The sequence below is a fragment of the Balaenoptera musculus genome, chromosome 5, assembly GCF_009873245.2.
Source record: "Balaenoptera musculus isolate JJ_BM4_2016_0621 chromosome 5, mBalMus1.pri.v3, whole genome shotgun sequence".
NCBI lineage: Eukaryota > Metazoa > Chordata > Mammalia > Artiodactyla > Balaenopteridae > Balaenoptera > Balaenoptera musculus.
In genome coordinates this window covers 75849405-75866838 of record NC_045789.1, presented here as the reverse complement: position 1 = coordinate 75866838, position 17434 = coordinate 75849405, and the positions used below count along the sequence as shown (strand labels likewise).

General features: G+C 37.4%; 1 protein-coding gene across 4 annotated transcripts in view; it reads right to left on the bottom strand.

Moving 5' to 3' along the window:
• PDS5A (PDS5 cohesin associated factor A) overlaps window positions 1-17434 on the bottom strand; it is a 132555-nt gene that overhangs the window by 81541 nt on the left and 33580 nt on the right. For 3 of the 4 annotated variants that reach the window (XM_036852330.1, XM_036852331.1, XM_036852329.1), the window contains 3 exons: window positions 4690-4893; window positions 3522-3608; window positions 2880-2977 (listed from right to left, as the gene is read on the bottom strand). In XM_036852330.1, the coding sequence (XP_036708225.1) occupies window positions 2880-2977; window positions 3522-3608; window positions 4690-4893 (389 nt within the window). Of the gene's footprint in view, window positions 1-2879; window positions 2978-3521; window positions 3609-4689; window positions 4894-17434 lie in introns of those variants that run through there. The other variant, XM_036852332.1, reaches the window with a different exon arrangement.

Sequence of the window (17434 nt, the reverse complement as noted above, 5' to 3'; positions counted from 1 at the left end):
GCCCGCGCACCGCGATGAAGAGTGGCCCCCACTTGCTGCAACTAGAGAAAGCCCTCACACGAAAACTAAGAGACCCAACACAGCCATAAATAAATAAATAAATAAATAAATAAATAAATAAATAAATAAATAAATAAATAAATAAATAAATAAAGTATTAAAAAAAAAAACAATGGGGGTAAGATTTACCCTCCTACTTGAACAACTAAAAACCTGGACAAAACATAAGAAATAACAGTTTTCAGATATCAGACATTATACACATGCTGCTGAAAGAAGGGAACAATTTTCCCAGCTTACTTTTCCTACTTGGTAAAGTTTCCAGGCTTCAGTGTGGTAAGAGAAGATCCTAGCAAAGCCTAATGCTTTTCCTGAGTCTGGGGAGACTATAGCTTGCAGGGCAGAATACCAGAGGGGAGAGAGCTACTCAGAGAACAAGCTCACAGAGGGTACCCCCACCTCCCCGAGAGTCTTCAGGTGCTTAGTGATTAGCACATGCAGGTGAGGAAATTTCTTGAGTTTGGGGAAGGTACCACCTGAAAGGAGTAGAGGGAATAATTCCCGGAATTCACACAGGTCTTAACAATGTGCATGTTCCAACTACAGTGGAAAATCTTATAACTCACAGGGCATCTAACAGAGTAATCGGTAAACCCACATATCCAAGCAGCTCTATGAGCTCCATCCACAATGGGACATCATAATCAAACTGTTTAAAACCAGTAATACAGAGAAAATCTTGGGTGGGTAAAGAAAAAGAAGATACATTATTTACAGAGGAACAAAGATTTAAAATGACAAAACTTATCATTAGAAACAATGCAAGCCAGAAAAAGATGCAGGAAACATCTTTAACAGTACTGAAAGAGAAAAAAAAAAGTCTATTAACCTGAAATTCATACCATGAAAATAACTTTCAAAAATGAAGGTGGAATAAAAACTTTTTCAGACATATAAAAACTGAAATAATTCTGTCAACAGCAGCCTTGAACTATAGGAAATGTTAAAGGAAGTCCTTCAGAGTAAAGTAAAATAATACCAGATGGAAATCTGCATATATGCGAAGGAATGAAGAATACCAGATATATGGTAAATGTGTCAGTAAATACAAATCAATAAACTCCTGTATCAAAAGGCAAGTCCTTTATTTACTGATACCTCATTGTGAATTCTTTCAATTAGATAATTAGGTCAACAATAAACTTAGATCTTCAGAGTCAGTAAAGAAAAATATTGATAGGATTGTATGTAAAAGTAATAGAGGAAAGAAGTATAACTGCAGAGTGGGAAGCGGACTTAAGTGGATAACCAAGGTCACAAAATGGGAAGAATGACAAGTCAGGCATTTTTTTTTTTCATTTTGTTGATGATTTTAATATTAAAAGAAAAAACTGCAAATATGTCGTAGAATGCAAACAATGGCCACAAACTGTTCCCATCTCTGTATGCACAAGCCTTTAAAATGCTGCTCCGTCCAACAAAATATGCAGTCTAACCAACCTTTGAATGTGGGCTTGCCTATGTACCTTGCTTGGCCAATGAAATATAAGTAAACATGAAGTGTGCAGAGGTCTTAAAAAGTGCTTGTGTGGTGGGGTGTGCCCTTCTTGCTACATTTGAAACCCAGTCAGCATAAGAAGAGGTCTGAACTAGCCTGCAGGATGACGAGAGAGTGACACGTGACCCAGTTGTCCTATTACCTCAGCCAACTGCCAGATGTCCTGCTAACTGACTGCAAATACAGGAGCAAGTCCAGCCCAGAGAGAAAGAACTGACAAGCAGAATCATGAGCAAAATAAAATGGAATCTGTTTTAAACTACCAAGTTGTGGGTTACTTTGTTATGCAGCAAAAGCTAAGTAACACAAAGGTAAAGTTTATACATTTCATCTTTTATTTAAGGGCCTTCAGTTAGTTGCCACAGGAAGCTTTTTCTCATGCAGTTTTTTTATAAGCTTCTATCACTAGACCAGGTTGGTCCAGTCCTTTCCTGTTTATTCCAGGTTAGTTCTCTTCCTACCATTCTATCTAAGGAAAAGAAAAACATGTTAAAGTATTCATAAGAAATCTACAGGAAACTTTAGAAATGTGCTGTCCAATACAGAAGCTGTTATCCAACAGCCATTTGGCTATTGAAGATAAAGTCTGAATAGAGCCTTATGTTGAAATAATAATGCTTTTGGATAATGTGAAATAAAGTATATTATTTAAATAAATTTCACTTGTTTCTTTTTACCTTTCTTAATGTGGCTACTAGAAAATTTAAAATATATTTGACATATATTATGTTTGCATATAATGTAATGTTGCAGAACACATCTCATAACAATGCTTGGTTTACACACACACACACCACACACACACACACACACCCCCCCAGAATGAAACACTGGATTGAAATCAGTTTTGGCTCTCCTGTTCAGCAATTTGTGCCCCGGCAAGCCACCAAACTCCTCTGTACATGAATGCCCCTATTTCTATAAGGAAAGAGCAATGCTTACGATTTTTTTTAGCTGTAAAATGAGACGATATCAAAGTCAGTATACTTAACCGCTGAGCTATTATGCCTCCCAGCACTCACTAATGATACTTACAATACTTAAAATTTCCACGTCATAATTTAGTACTTCATTATATAATATAAGGTCTCATACCGCTTGCTTTACAAGAGTCAACCTATACAATTGATACCATAATTTAAAATGGTAATATAAGGACAAAGGCAGGTTTCAGACAACAGAATTTTTTATTTTCCTCTTTATGTTAACTCTTCTAAGGAAAACATTTCCTTTTAACTAAAAGATCTTAGTAAATGCACAGTACATGATACTTCAATACACAGAGCAAGAAAAAGAGACAGATGCTTAAAAAATAACTTACTTGATCACTGAGAAGAGAGTCCTAAAAAGCTGAATAAAAATTTCATTGCAATCTTCCAATTCAAAGCAGATGTTATATGATTTAACCCAAGCTAAATTCTTAAATAAATAAATAAATAAAATTATTTACACATACATAAAAGTTACACAAAAGCAAGCTCATTAATAAAATTTAATTTTTAGAATTATAAATCTATAGTAAAGCTTATAATGGGCCAACATACAAAATTACAATTGTTTAAACAGTCGTACTCTGATCTTTAAAAAGACGTATCTGCTGGCATTAACCTTCTCTAATTGAAAAATACTAAACTGTCAGAGGCTAGTAACACATATATACATACAAAATATAAGGCACAGTGAAAATTAATTCAACTTAATCTCTTTTGGGATTAGAAAAGAATAAAAACAGAAATATAAAAATAAAGTTTCAAATAATATAACAGCTTTGCCAGTAGAATATGCTTTATCTTTTCAGGATATGAGGAGCAAAAAAAAAAAAAAAAGATTGTAAATGACATTTTCTTAAGTGGGCTTCATATAAAACAAACAAAAAAAAGATTCATTTTACATTATAAAGTTACTATAAAGAATTTTCTACAACATGAAATAGTGTGATATTTATTAAATAAAATTTGTTTACCTCTAATAAATAAAAGTATCTATTAAACTGCGGGCTCTTTGTATCCTCCAAACCCTTTAATTGTCTGGTAATAAACAAAAATATGTCCTGTTTTAAAAAATGATAAAACATATTAATTTAGATACAAATATTTATCACTTTCACAATACACTAATAGTCTGTAATATATATTCTCCATTATAGACAATAAAAGAAAATTCTCCTTTAGCCAATGACTTGGGACTGGCCTAGTCCATTACTTAAAATATCTGGATAAAAGCAAATCACTTAAAATTATATTCTTTAGAAGCAAAAATAAAGATTATTACTGCCACAAATCTTTAGGCTTTCTCATTCTGAGAGGACCATAGGTTCTATATCTTGCTACCGTTCTAGTACAGAACTTCCACTTTATTCACTATCTTCATCTTGTATTATGGCAGTTATCTTCAGTTTAAGTACCTGGATATGAGTCTTCCATTATAATTTCCCAAATTAAATAGTAATTTTCAGTACCTAGTTTTGAATTTGATGAGTGACTACAAAGTTGTGTGGAACAAAAGCAATAATAGACTGGTCCAAGGGTTGTACTTTCCACAACAATAGTGCTCCATTTCTTAATACGCTTTCTTTAGAAGTTTTAACCCCAAATACTATCAATATGGAACAAACTGATTTTTAGGACTATTTAAAAGAAAGCAATCCAAACGATTAAAGTATAAAAGTATTCAAAATATGAAATCAGCTCAAGAGATCAACTCAAAAGAGGAGTTCCTCAAACATTTCAAACAAAGGCAGAACCATCAAGATGAGCATACAGTTTTGCATATAATATAACTTGCAGGGGAAAACAGTCATTTGAATGTGTAAATTCTGTTATGTAGTTGTTTTAAAAAGTGTCATTCATCCACCATCCCTTCAATTCAGCCATCTGGGCTTTGAGATGGATATTCCTGAAGGTTAGATATGAGCTGATAGGGACTAGTTTTGATCCACACCTTTTAATGCCACATAAAAATACCAATCATTTTTGTGGATACTCAATATTAATTGAATGAATAATTAATTAGTTTTAGAACTTATGATATAATCTTCTTACGGTCACAGGATGATTAAAATGAAACCTATGTTCCTAAGGGTAGTAAGCTAAACTATAAAAGTAAACCAATTTTGTAAAGATTGTATTTACCTTAAGTTTATCGTGGGAAGTATATGGAGCTTCTGGGGCATAGATTCTAAAGATGTCAGCCAAACAGCATGCTACAAGGAGACGCACATCTTTATTGGGATTCCTGAGAAAAAATTCAGATGCTAGATGCAAGGCTAGTGGGAGATACTGCTGTTTTTCATCTTCTGAATCCTGATCCATATCCATAAAAGTTTTGACTACCATCTGCAAAAATATACAGAAGAAAAATATAATCAACTCTTGATATTTAGAAACCAGTGGAGTATACATATTTAATCATCTTCCATTACAACACAGACTAGCAATCAGTTACCATCAGAGGATTCACAATCAATTTTTGTACATCTTCATTTAAGAATTCGAGTAAAGGGCTTCCCTGGTGGCGCAGTGGTTGAGAATCTGCCTGCCAATGCAGGGGACACGGGTTCGAGCCCTGGTCTGGGAGGATCCCACATGCAGCGGAGCGACTGGGCCCGTGAGCCACAACTACTGAGCCTGCGCGTCTGGAGCCTGTGCTCCGCAACAAGAGAGGCCGCGATAGTGAGAGGCCCGCGCACCGCGATGAAGAGTGGCCCCCGCTTGCCGCAACTAGAGAAAGCCCTCGCACAGAAACGGAGACCCAACACAGCAATCAATCAATCAATCAATCAATCAATCAATAAAATAAATTAAATAAATAAATAAATAAATAAATAAATAAATAAATAAATAAGAATTCGAGTAAAGATTACAAGCGTGAACAAATACCAACCTTTGGATTACTGATAGATACACTATCTGCATTTGTACCAGGTTTATGAAGAACTAAAGACTCTCGTTATTAATATTATATCTAGCCCAGGTAAAAAGTTCATGGCTTCATATGGATAAGCAAATCATTTGATATTTTACAACCTCATCAATTATGTTTCTTGTACATTTTATCATCAAAGCTGCCTTGATTTAGGCTCCTTAAAACTATTTCATTTCACACTTTAATGGGTTTTGCAATTCACAACAGAAAGCCATGTTTAAATATTTTTATGTAGTTGTACTTCTGATTAAAAGCCTTAATTATAAAATAACCTCTGTTCTTATTTATGGTTACAAAATTAACAAATGCACATTTTAGAATCACTCTAAAAGGCAAAAAAAGTATAATGAAAAAAATCCATAATTTATCAACCCCAGAAAATAAGCACTATTTACGTTTTTGTGTATTTTATGCTGGTCTGTTTTCTCTGTAAAGATGCATATAACCATATAGTCATTCCTTATTCATTTATCCAAACATGATTATTTCCTCATGCCATCAAAATTTTTCTTTAAATAAATCAGACTTAACCTAACCAGTCACCATTCTCAAATACTGAAGTTGTACTTCTTTTTCTATTTTGACAAGACTTTTTATCGTAAGTGCTGGGTTTTTTCAAATACTTTTTTCTGTGTCTACTGAAGTGATATTTTCCACCTAATTCTGTTACGAGAGTAAATCCCACTGACTGGTTTTCTAATTATAATCCAATTTTAATGTATAACATACACTGTCCTAAAATATAGACAGGTATAGTATGAATGACCTAACCTGGAAAAAACAACACAGATGAGGATGACTGTAAATCACTATTCCTTATGAGCCTAAATACAAACGTCAGGAATGGCATCTTAAAGAACTGAATTCGGTGATTTTGTTATAAATGGCTTTGTGCTCATACAGAGCTTGGGGGTGGGGAAGGAGGAAGGGAACAGTAAAAGTGGAAACAGTCAACATGTAGAGAATACAGGAGCTCTCTACTATTCTTGCAACTTTTCCAAGTCAGAAATTATATCAGAAGCAAAAGTCAAAATTAAAAAAGAACACATTTACCACATGATATGGGACAAACATACATATATTAATAGTTGAAAGCTCACCAAATAAGACTTGTCTTTTAAAAAAAATTTTAACAAATAATGTTAAATATTAATTGGGGGCGGGGAAGATGTATTATTCTTTTTCTGATTTTATTTTTAAAAATTTATTTATTTATTTTTTAAATTTATTTATTTAATTTATTTATTTTTGGCTGTGTTGGGTCTTCGTTGCTGTGCGCGGGCTTTCTCTAGTTGCGGCGAGCGGGGGCTACTCTTTGTTGAGGCGCGCAGGCTTCTCATTGCGGTGGCTTCTCTTGTTGCGGAGCATGGGCTCTAGGCGCGCGGGCTCAGTAGTTGTGGCGCACGGGCTTAGTTGCTCCGCAACATGTGGGATCTTCCCGGACCAGGGCTCGAACCCGTGTCCCCCGCATTGGCAGGCGGATTCTTAACCACTGTGCCACCAGGGAAGCCCTCTTTTTCTGATTTTAATAGGACATATTTATCTGTGCATCACTAGTTTGATATAGAGATGTTAATAATATGGAAATAAAATCACATTTATAAAGTATTCTAATTCTACTTTAAAACCTTTTAAATCAGAAATGCATATGGCATAGTGATTTACAGTCATCCACATCTGTGTTGTTTTTCCCAGGTTAAGCCATTCATATTATACTTCTCTATATTTTATGACAATGTGTGTGGTGCATTCCCTTCTGAAAGTTTTGAATCCTAGCGAATTCCCAAGGACCAGATGTTCTTTTTAAAATTATTATTTCTTATTACACTATTATTACTTCATCCAGAGCTTTATTTCTTTTAACATGTTTTGAAATATTTGTGTTTATTCCACTTGATTTTAACATTAACATATAGCTGAGAAAAATGTTTTCCAGTTTTAGAAGTCATTTGTTTCTTTCACCTAACTCTTGTCAGGAAAAGAATTTTTATCTGTTTTGTTAACAGTTGTATCCTCAATGACTAGAACACAACTGGCACGTAGTGAGCTTGCAAACTTTTTTTTTGAAAGAACACTAAAATTCATGACCCGGAGAAAACCACAATTTGAAAAGATACACACACCCCAATGTTTACTGCAGCACTGTTTACAATAGCCAGGACACTGAAGCAACCTAAATGCCATTGACAGAGGAATGGATAAAGAAACGTGGTACATATATACAATGGAATAATACTCAGCCACAAAAAAAGAATAAAATAATACCATTTGCAGCAACACAGATGGACCGAGACTGTCATACTGAGTGAAGTAAGTCAGATGGAGAAAGACAAATACCATATGATATCACTTATATGTGGAATCTAAAAAAATGGTACAAATGAACTTATCTACAAAACAGAAATAGAGTCACAGATGTAGAAAACAATCTTATAGTTACCAGGGGGGAAAGGCGGAGAACAATAAATTGGGAGATTGGGATTGACATATACACACTACTATATATAAAATAGATAACTAATAAGGACCTAGTATGTAGCACAAGGAACTCTACTCAATACTCTGTAATGACCTATATGGCAACAGAATCTAAAAAAACAGTGGATATATGTATATGTGTAACTGATTCACTTTGCTATACAACAGAAACTAACACAACATTGTAAATCAACTATACTCCAATTAAAAAAAAAAAAACGAAAGCAACAAAGTAAAATGTTAAGATTTGATAAAGGTGAGTGGTAGGTACATAAATGTTTGTCTTATTATTCCCTATGAATGTCTGAAATATTACAAAATTATAAGGAGGCAATTTGATTAGGTAAAACGAACTTTTGTTTTTAAGGTTTGGGGTGCAAGTTTCCAATATGACTTGAGCTACTTGGGAGATTTTCCAGAACAGCTGTTTCAACCATGTTCCAACTTTGAGGTTCCTAGTAGCCCTGGTAGAGGCAACAAAAGAAGACAGCCAAAAGGAGTGGTGTGACAGGCACATGCCCAGGGTCTCTCAGTTGCTTGCTTCTCAGCAGCTGGCTTTTCATTAGCTTTATATATTGACCTTCCATATTTGGGCGGTAAAATATCCTAAGACTAAAATAAGTTTGTAAACCACTGCTACCCCTCATAAAAGCTAGGAAGCTTTGCAGGGGGTAGGATTGTGAGTTTGGGATTAGCAGATGCAAACTAGTTTATATAGAATGGATCAACAACAAGGTCCTATATCCTATATCCAAGGTCCAATATCCTGTGATAAACCATAATGGAAAAGAATATGAAAAAGTATATGTATAACTGAATCACTTTGCTGTACAGGAGAAATTAACACAACACTGTAAATCAACTATACTTCAATAAAAATTTCTTAAAATTCATGAAATGCCTTTTTAACATCTACTCTGATAATATACATTATGTATATTTTAAAAAATATGATCCATATGTCCCTACCATTCTGCAAAAAATTTCATCAGTTCTAGACACTCAATCAGTATATTATGTCTGTTGCTCGAAATTTGTTTAGAATTTCTAAGTAAATATAGTCTAAACATAGGTCTATAGCAGGGGTCACAACTCAAGGGGAGGGAACTGGAAATAACCACTCGGGAGAAATGGAGAGCACATGCCCCATCCAAAGACAAGAGCTGGTTTCAGCTAATTGTTGCCAGGTGAGAATGCAGACCTAGTACTGCAAAATCATTCAGTTGATCAGGACACAATAAAACGTTAAGTGAAATCATCTGACTTGAGAATTTCAGCAACTCCAAAAAGTTCATACCATTGTGAGGGACAAGCAAAACATGTCTATGTGGTCCTCAAATCAACAATTTGCAAATTGTTAGAAATATTTCAAAGGAAAAATGTCAGCACAGCCAACTTTTCAGGCAGACAAATTATTCTGAAAAGCTGTTTTGCCATTTCTTTTATACTTAGTTTTCTTTAATTAGGTATAAAAGATTATGAAGAAAATATTCAATAAACTGAACATCATTAAAATCCAGAGAGCCAGGCTTCCCTGGTGGCGCAGTGGTTGAGAATCTGCCTGCCAATGCAGGGGACACGGGTTCGAGCCCTGGTATGGGGAGATCCCACATGCCGCGGAGCAACTAGGCCCGTGAGCCACAATTACTGAGCCTGCGCGTCTGGAGCCTGTGCGCCGCAACAAGACAGGCCGTGATAGTGAGAGGCCCGCGCACCGTGATGAAGAGAGGCCCCCACTTGCCGCAACTAGAGAAAGCCCTCGCACAGAAACGAAGACCCAACACGGCAATCAATCAATCAATCAATCAATCAATAAATAAATAATTCCCATTTAAAAAAAAATCCAGAGAGCCTTCAAAATGTTAATGAGGATTTTTACAGCACATACTCCTAAACCATACTACAGAAAACATCAATAACATTTTCCACACCCAAAAGTAATGGTAAAGACAGACCACTTTAGAACCTACCAAAAGAAATTCATTCCCAGTGGGATGAAAATCAAAATTTGAAAGGGACACCTAAGAAATTTTTTAAAAATTAAGAGGGGGACTTCCCTGGTGGCGCAGTGATTAAGAATCCGCCTGCCAATGCAGCGGTCACAGGTTCGTTCCCTGGTCCGGGAAGATCCCACATGTTGCGGAGCAACTAAGCCTGTGCACCACAACTACTGAGCCTGAGCTGTAGAGTCCACGAGCCACAACTACTGAGTCCGTGTGCCACAACTACTGAAGCCCACGCCCCTAGAGCCCATGGTTCACAACAAGAGAAGCCACTGCAATGAGAAGCCTGTGCACTGCAAGGAAGAGTAGCCCCCACTCTCCGCAACTTGAGAAAGCCCACGTACAGCAGCAAAGACCCAATGCAGCCAAAAATAAATAAATAAAATAAATAAATTCATAATGAGAGGGACTTCCCTGGTGGCGCATTGGTTAAGAATCCGCCTGCCAATGCAGGGGACACAGGTTCCAGCCCTGGTCCAGGAAGATCCCACATGCCGCGGAACAGCTAAGCCCGTGTGCCAAAACTACTGAGGCTGGGTGCCACAATTACTGAAGCCCGTGCACCTAGAGCCCGTGCTCTGCAACAAGAGAAGCCACCACAATGAGAAACCCATGCACCATCAGGAAGAGGAGCTCCCGCTCGCCGCAGCTAGAGAAAGCCCTCACGCAGCAATGAAGACCCAACGCAGCAAAAAAAAAAAATTAAGAGTATCTTTATGATCTTGAGCAGGAAGGATTTCTTAAATCAAGACACAAAAAGCACTAGCTATGGATTGATTCTTTCCATAAATTAAAGTTAATGTGAACTCATCAAAGATATCACTAAAGTTTTCAAAAAGACATGCCACTTAATGAAAGTAGATACTTGTGACACGCATAACCAACAAAGAACCTATCTAAGTATATGTAAAGAATTCCTACAATTCAATAAGGAAGAGAAAACCCAATTGTAAAATGGACAAATGACTTGCTAGACTAAGCACTTTTTGAAAGAAACCCAAAGAGCCAAAAAAATGGGGGACTAAATCCCGTTGGTGGCCAAGGACATGCAAAGGAAAACAATGATAAGAGAAATGACATTTTAATAATACTGAGTTCTTGGGGCTTCCCTGGTGGCGCAGTGGTTGAGAGTCTCCCTGCCAATGCAGGGGACACGGGTTCGAGCCCTGGTCTGGGAAGATCCCACATGCCGCGGAGCAACTAGGCCCGTGAGCCACAATTACTGAGCCTGCGCGACTAGAGCCTGTGCTCCGCAACAAGAGAGGCCGCGATAGTGAGAGGCCCGCGCACCGCGATGAAGAGTGGTCCCCACTTGCTGCAACTAGAGAAAGCCCTCGCACAGAAACGAAGACCCAACACAGCCATAAATAAATAAATAAATAATTAATTAAAAAAACAAACAAACCACTATTTGTAAAAAAAATAATAATAATACTGAGTTCTCTGATCCACAAATACAGTATATGTCTCTACTGATTTAGGTTTTTCTCTTCCAGACTGACTGAATATTGGGACAATCACTGCATCCTTCTGGAAGGATACGCTCTATGTTGCCACACACTGTACATTTCCATCACAATGCTTATCTCACTGTGCTCTCTGCTTTCCTATTTATTGTCTCTGCTAGGGCTATGGCTGCACCCTGTTTATTTCTATACCTTCGGCACAAAGACTTTGGTTTGACATATACTCAATAAAAGTTTGTTGAGTGGAAAAAAATGTCTTCCAGCATTTATTATGTAGTTTTCAGTGTATTGGTCTTGTATATTTTGTTACTTCCAACTATTTACCTTTTTGGATGCTATTGCAAATTTTAAAAACTTTGCATTTTCCAACTGCTGGTTCCTATTACATAGATGCAGTCAATTTTTGCATACTGAGCCCTTCACACTGCTACACAGCTTTACTGGTTCTAGTAGCTTGTTTATGCATTTCTCAGGATTTTCTATAAATGCAATATCATTAACAAATAAGGACAGTTTAATTTTATCTTCTCTAATTTGTATGCCTTTTATTTCTTTTCCTTATTGTGCTAGCAAAACCACGATATTGAACAAAAGTGAGAGCAGACATTTTTGCCTCTTTGAGATCTTAGAAAGCATTCAGTCTTTCACCATTAGTATTAAGTTAATGGGTTTCTGTAGATGCCTTTTTATCAGGTTGAGAAAGTTTTACCTTCTATTCCTAAGGTGCTGTTAGTTTTTATGAAGAATGTGTTGTATTGTTTTTCAGATACTTTTCCCACATCTGTAGGATGATAACATGTTTTTCCCAATTTACACTAGTGTTAATATGTGGAAATAAATTGATTTAATTTTCAAATATTAAACCAAATTTGCACTCCTGGAATAAACCTGACATGGTGGTCATTGGGGGTGCATTGTGTTTTGCGTGTGTGCGGTGTTTTTTTTTGTTTTTCGTTTTTCCTATTTTTGGTTTGTTTGGTTTGGCTGGCTGGATCTCCCCTGCTAATATTTTGTTGTTCATTTAGGCTCTTGGTCTACAGATTTCTTTTCTTGTAATATGTTTTGCTTTGGTATCAAGGTAATATTGGCCATATAAAGTGAGCTGGAAGTGTTCACTCTTCCTGTTTGCTTAGTTTGTGTCGGACTAGTATGCTTTTTTCCTTAAGTGTTTAATAGAATTCATCAATGAAGTCATCTGGGTCTTTATTTGTGGGAAAGTTTTTAGCTGCAAATCTAGTTTCTAAAATCAGTATAAAGGGACTTCCCTGGTGGCGCAGTGGTTAAGAATCTGCCTGCCAATGCAGGGGACATGGGTTCAAGCCCTGGTCCGGGAAGATCCCACATGCCACGGAGCAACTAAGCCCGTGCGCCACAGCTACTAAGCCTGTGTTCTAGAGCGCTTGAGCCACAAATACTGAGCCCATGTGCCACAACTACTGAAGCCCGCATGCCCAGAGCCTGTGCTCCGCAACAAGAGAAGCCACCGCAATGAAAAGCCGGCACACTGCAATGAAGAATAGCCCCTGCTCGCCACAACTAGAGAAAGCCCATGTGCAGCAACGAATACCCAATGCAGCCAAAAATAAATAAAATTTAAAAAATAAGATAAAACCAATATAAGGTGGGACTTCCCTGGCGGTCCAATGGTTAAGACTTTGCTCTTCCACTGCAGGGGGCACAGGTTCCATCCCTGGTTGGGGAACTAAGATCCCTCAGGCTGTATGGAGCGGCCAAAAACAAAAACAAAAACAAAAACTGTACCCTGAGTGCCTAGCCCTTTGTCTAGCATAGAGTAGCTCCTAAGTGAATATTTCTTGCCCTTGAGCAGGAGTGATAATCAATCACAACATCTGCCAAAAGCTAAGTGACCAGTTATAGCCTGCAATGTATAATAGTTAAAATCAGTATAAAGCTATCAGGTTTTCTATTTCATCTTAAGTCAGTTTCGGTAATTTGCATTTTTCCAGAAATATATCTATTTCATTTAGGATACTGAATTAACTAGCATTAACTTGCTTATAATATGCCCTTATTACCCTTTTTTTTAATCAATTTTTTTTTTTTAAATTACACTATACTAGGTGTGCTTTATTTATTTATTTATGGCTGTGTTGGATCTTCGTTTCTGTGCGAGGGCCTTCTCCAGTTGCGGCAAGCGGGGGCCACTCTTCATCGCGGTGCGCGGGCCTCTCACTATCGCGGCCTCTCTTGCTGCGGAGCACAGGCTCCAGACACGCAGGCTCAGTAATTGTGGCTCACGGGCCCAGCTGCTCTGAGGCATGTGGGATCTTCCCAGATCAGGGCTCGAACCCGTGTCTCCTGCATTGGCAGGCAGATTCTCAACCACTGTGCCACCAGGGAAGCCCTTTACCTTTTTTTTTAAAGACAGGTTTACTGAGGTAAAATTACATAAAATTCACTTTTTAGTGTCCTATTCTATGAATTTTGACAAATACACAGTTGTGTAACCAACATTACAATCAAGGCATAGACTACTTCCATCGCCCTAAAAAGTTCCTTTGTGTCCCTGTGAAGTCAACCCTCAGCTGCTTCCTTAGCCCTTGGCAACCCCTGATCTGTGCTGTCTGGCAACCCCTGATCTGTGATATTCTGTGATTCCAGAATATCACATAAATGGAGTTACACAGTACATTGCTCTTTGGATCTAGCTCTATCCCTTAACATAATGCATCTGAGATCCATTCATGGTGTACATATCAGTAATTCATTCCTTTTAAGTGCTGAGAAGTATTCCATTGGGAATATAATTCCCAATTTAATTGGGAATTCCATTGTGTTCAGAGCCAAAGAAGACAGACACAAATGGGGAGCAGGGTAGATTAAAAAGGACACAAGGAAACATATGGAGGAGATAGATCCATTCATTTTCTTGATTGTGATGATGGTTTCAAGGCTATATATGTACGTCAAAACTTGTCAAATTGTTTTGCCCTGACAGCAACTCTCTGACACCAACTGGACGTACTATATTTCAATTCAGTTCTAACACTAACTACCTGGAGTTAGCACAGACCCCGCAAGTTAAAGAGCAAAAAATTCCTTTACAAAACTCTCCACACTTCAGATGACACATGCAAGTCCTGGGGGCCGCCTGCATTTGTGATAGGCCAGTTATGGCTTTAGGGCTTCCTACAATACCCTCAGGTTCAGTAATTTGCTAGAATGACTCACGGAACTCATTGAAAGCATTATACTTATGATTACAGGTTTATTATAAAGGACATAACTCAGGAACAGCTAGACAGAAGAGACGCATAGGTCAAGATCTTGGGGAGAGAAGGCAGGGATGAAGAACCTCCATGTTCTTTCCTGGTGGATCTGACACAATACTCTCCTGGCACATCAATGTGTTCATCAACCAGGAAGCTCCTCCTGGTTTCCAGAGGTTTACTGGGCTTCCTTATGTGGGAATAATTAACTAAATCATTATCATTTCATTGAGCTAGGTCACTAGCCTCCCCCCACCCCTCCCAGTTGGCTGAAAATTCCAAATATCCAACAGTTTGGTGACCAGTCCCTTCCTGAAGCTATCCAGGAAGGGGGCCAAGAGTCACCTCATTAACGTAACGAAGATACTCCTATCACTCAGGAAGTTGCAAGGGTTTTTGAAGCTCCGTGCTAAGAACTGGTGACAAAGACTAGACTAGATATATATTATAGTACATACTTCAAACATGTGCAACCTATTGTATTTCAATTATAACTCAATACAGTTGTTTTTTTAAAAAGGCACTGTTTTGGGGGAAAAACAGTAAAGTAAAAGAACTTCAAAACCTCACCGGTAAAAATTAACTTTTAAAAAGTCCAACATAGAAAATGAAAACTCTGATTCACTGTTAATTAGAATGTAAATTGGTACAACCACTTTGGTGTTTTCGGTAAGTAAAAGATATGCATACCCAATGGCCGAACAATTTCACTAATGTCTAATGTCTATGCCCTAAAGCAGCTTGTACATGTACAATAGAACATGCATACAAGTATATTCATAGCAACGTTGTTTGTAAAAGCCAAAAAACTAGAAGTCAGTGGCAAGAGAGGATTGGTTAAGTAGTACAATAGAGTACTTAGTATACAGCAATAAAAATAATTGAAAAACACATAAGCAATAACATGGATGAAGCTCAAACATAATACTGAAAAAGATGCATACACAAGGAACCATACTGTATGATTCCATTCATATAAAATTCAAAGCTAAAACTAGAAAAAACTAAACTATATTTTTAGAGATTTGTACATAGACAGTGACACTATAAGAAAACCAAAGAGACTGCATTTATATAGTGGTTATGAAAGAAAAAGTTTATGACTGGGAGGTACACACTAGACTTTAGGCGGTGCTGATGATATTCGGAAGGTGTTGATAGTCTATTTCTTTCTTCATATGTTCACTTTATAGTTACTTGTTAAACTCTACATATTTTATGTACTTTTCATATGTTCACATATAAATATATATACACACACAAGACCCACCATAATATATGTATATGCATTTAATAAAATAGTTAATAGCTACTTTAATTATAATAATAGTTAATAATAGTTAAATTTTTAGGTATGGTAATCATAGTATGATTTTTTTAAAATATAGTACCTTATTTTTTAGGAATACATTCTGAAATAGTAATGAAATGCTATCTGAGATTTGCTTCAGGAGTTCATTGTTCTCTTTTCTTCACTTTTGTTTTTGTTGAAGTTTTTCCATAATAAAAAATGGAAAAGTTAAAAAAAATTACATGTACCATAAGAATCTTAGATTCCTTTTAAAGGAGCTAATCTTATCACCTTTGGGGGGCAGGGCCACCACCTGGCATGCAGGATGTGGGATCTTAGTTCCCAGTCCAGGTATCAAACCCATGCCCGCTGAAATGGAAGCAAGGAGTCCTAACCACGGGACCGCCAGGGAATTCCCTAATCATATTTTAGATAATGTAGACTTCAGAAATTTTCCATTTAAAAATAAGAGAAGGGGATTACCCTGGTGGTGCAGTGGTTAAGAATCCGCCTGCCAATGCAGGAGACACAGGTTCAAGCCCTAGTTGGGGAAGATCCCACATGCCGTGGAGCAACTAAGCCCGTGCACCACAAGTACTGCGCCTGCTCTCCAGAGCCTGTGAGCCACAACTACTGAGCCCATGTGCCACAACTACTGAAGCCCGCGCACCTAGAGCTCGTGCTCCGCAACGAGAAGCCACTGCAATGAGAAGCCCACGCACTGCAACGAAGAGTAGCCCCCGCCTGCCACAACTAGGGAAAGCCCGTGCGCAGCAACAAATGCCCAAAACAGCCAAAAATAAAGAAATAAATAATTTAAATTGAACAGACTTGTGATTTAGTCAAAAAAAAAAAAAAAAAAAAGAGAAGGTGTGGGGAGGGGGATTGTTAATTGAAGAAATACAACGGGTTAATGGCAGGTCTAGGACTGATAATTAAATCCAGGTCTCAAGATTACTAATCTAATAGTTTCCAGGACACCATTTTAATTCTCACATGCCTTTACATTATCAACATTTTTCTCATATTTTACTTATTCTCTTTCCTGCACTAGACTTAAGTTTTGCAAAGGCAATAAAATGTATTCATTTATGTAGTACCAGAATCTATAAAACTACGCCTTATACACAGTGCTCGGTATTTGCTGAATTATGAATAAACTGACTAGTTCAGACAATCTCTACATGTACACTAACCTTCCAAGAAAAAAAAAATCCACATGAGAACATGTAAGTTTTGGAATTAAATAAGCCTTATAGTTTTTATATTAATATGGTGCTTCACTCTGTAAATATACACATGGACTGCCAGATTAGAATGAGCACTGAGGGACTTCCCTGGTGGCACAGTGGTTAAGAATCCACCTGTCAATGCAGGGGACACGGGTTCGAGCCCTGGTCCGGGAGGATCCCACATGCCGTGGAGCAACTAAGCCCGTGCGTCACAACTACTGAAGCCCATGCACCTAGAGCCCGTGTTCCGTA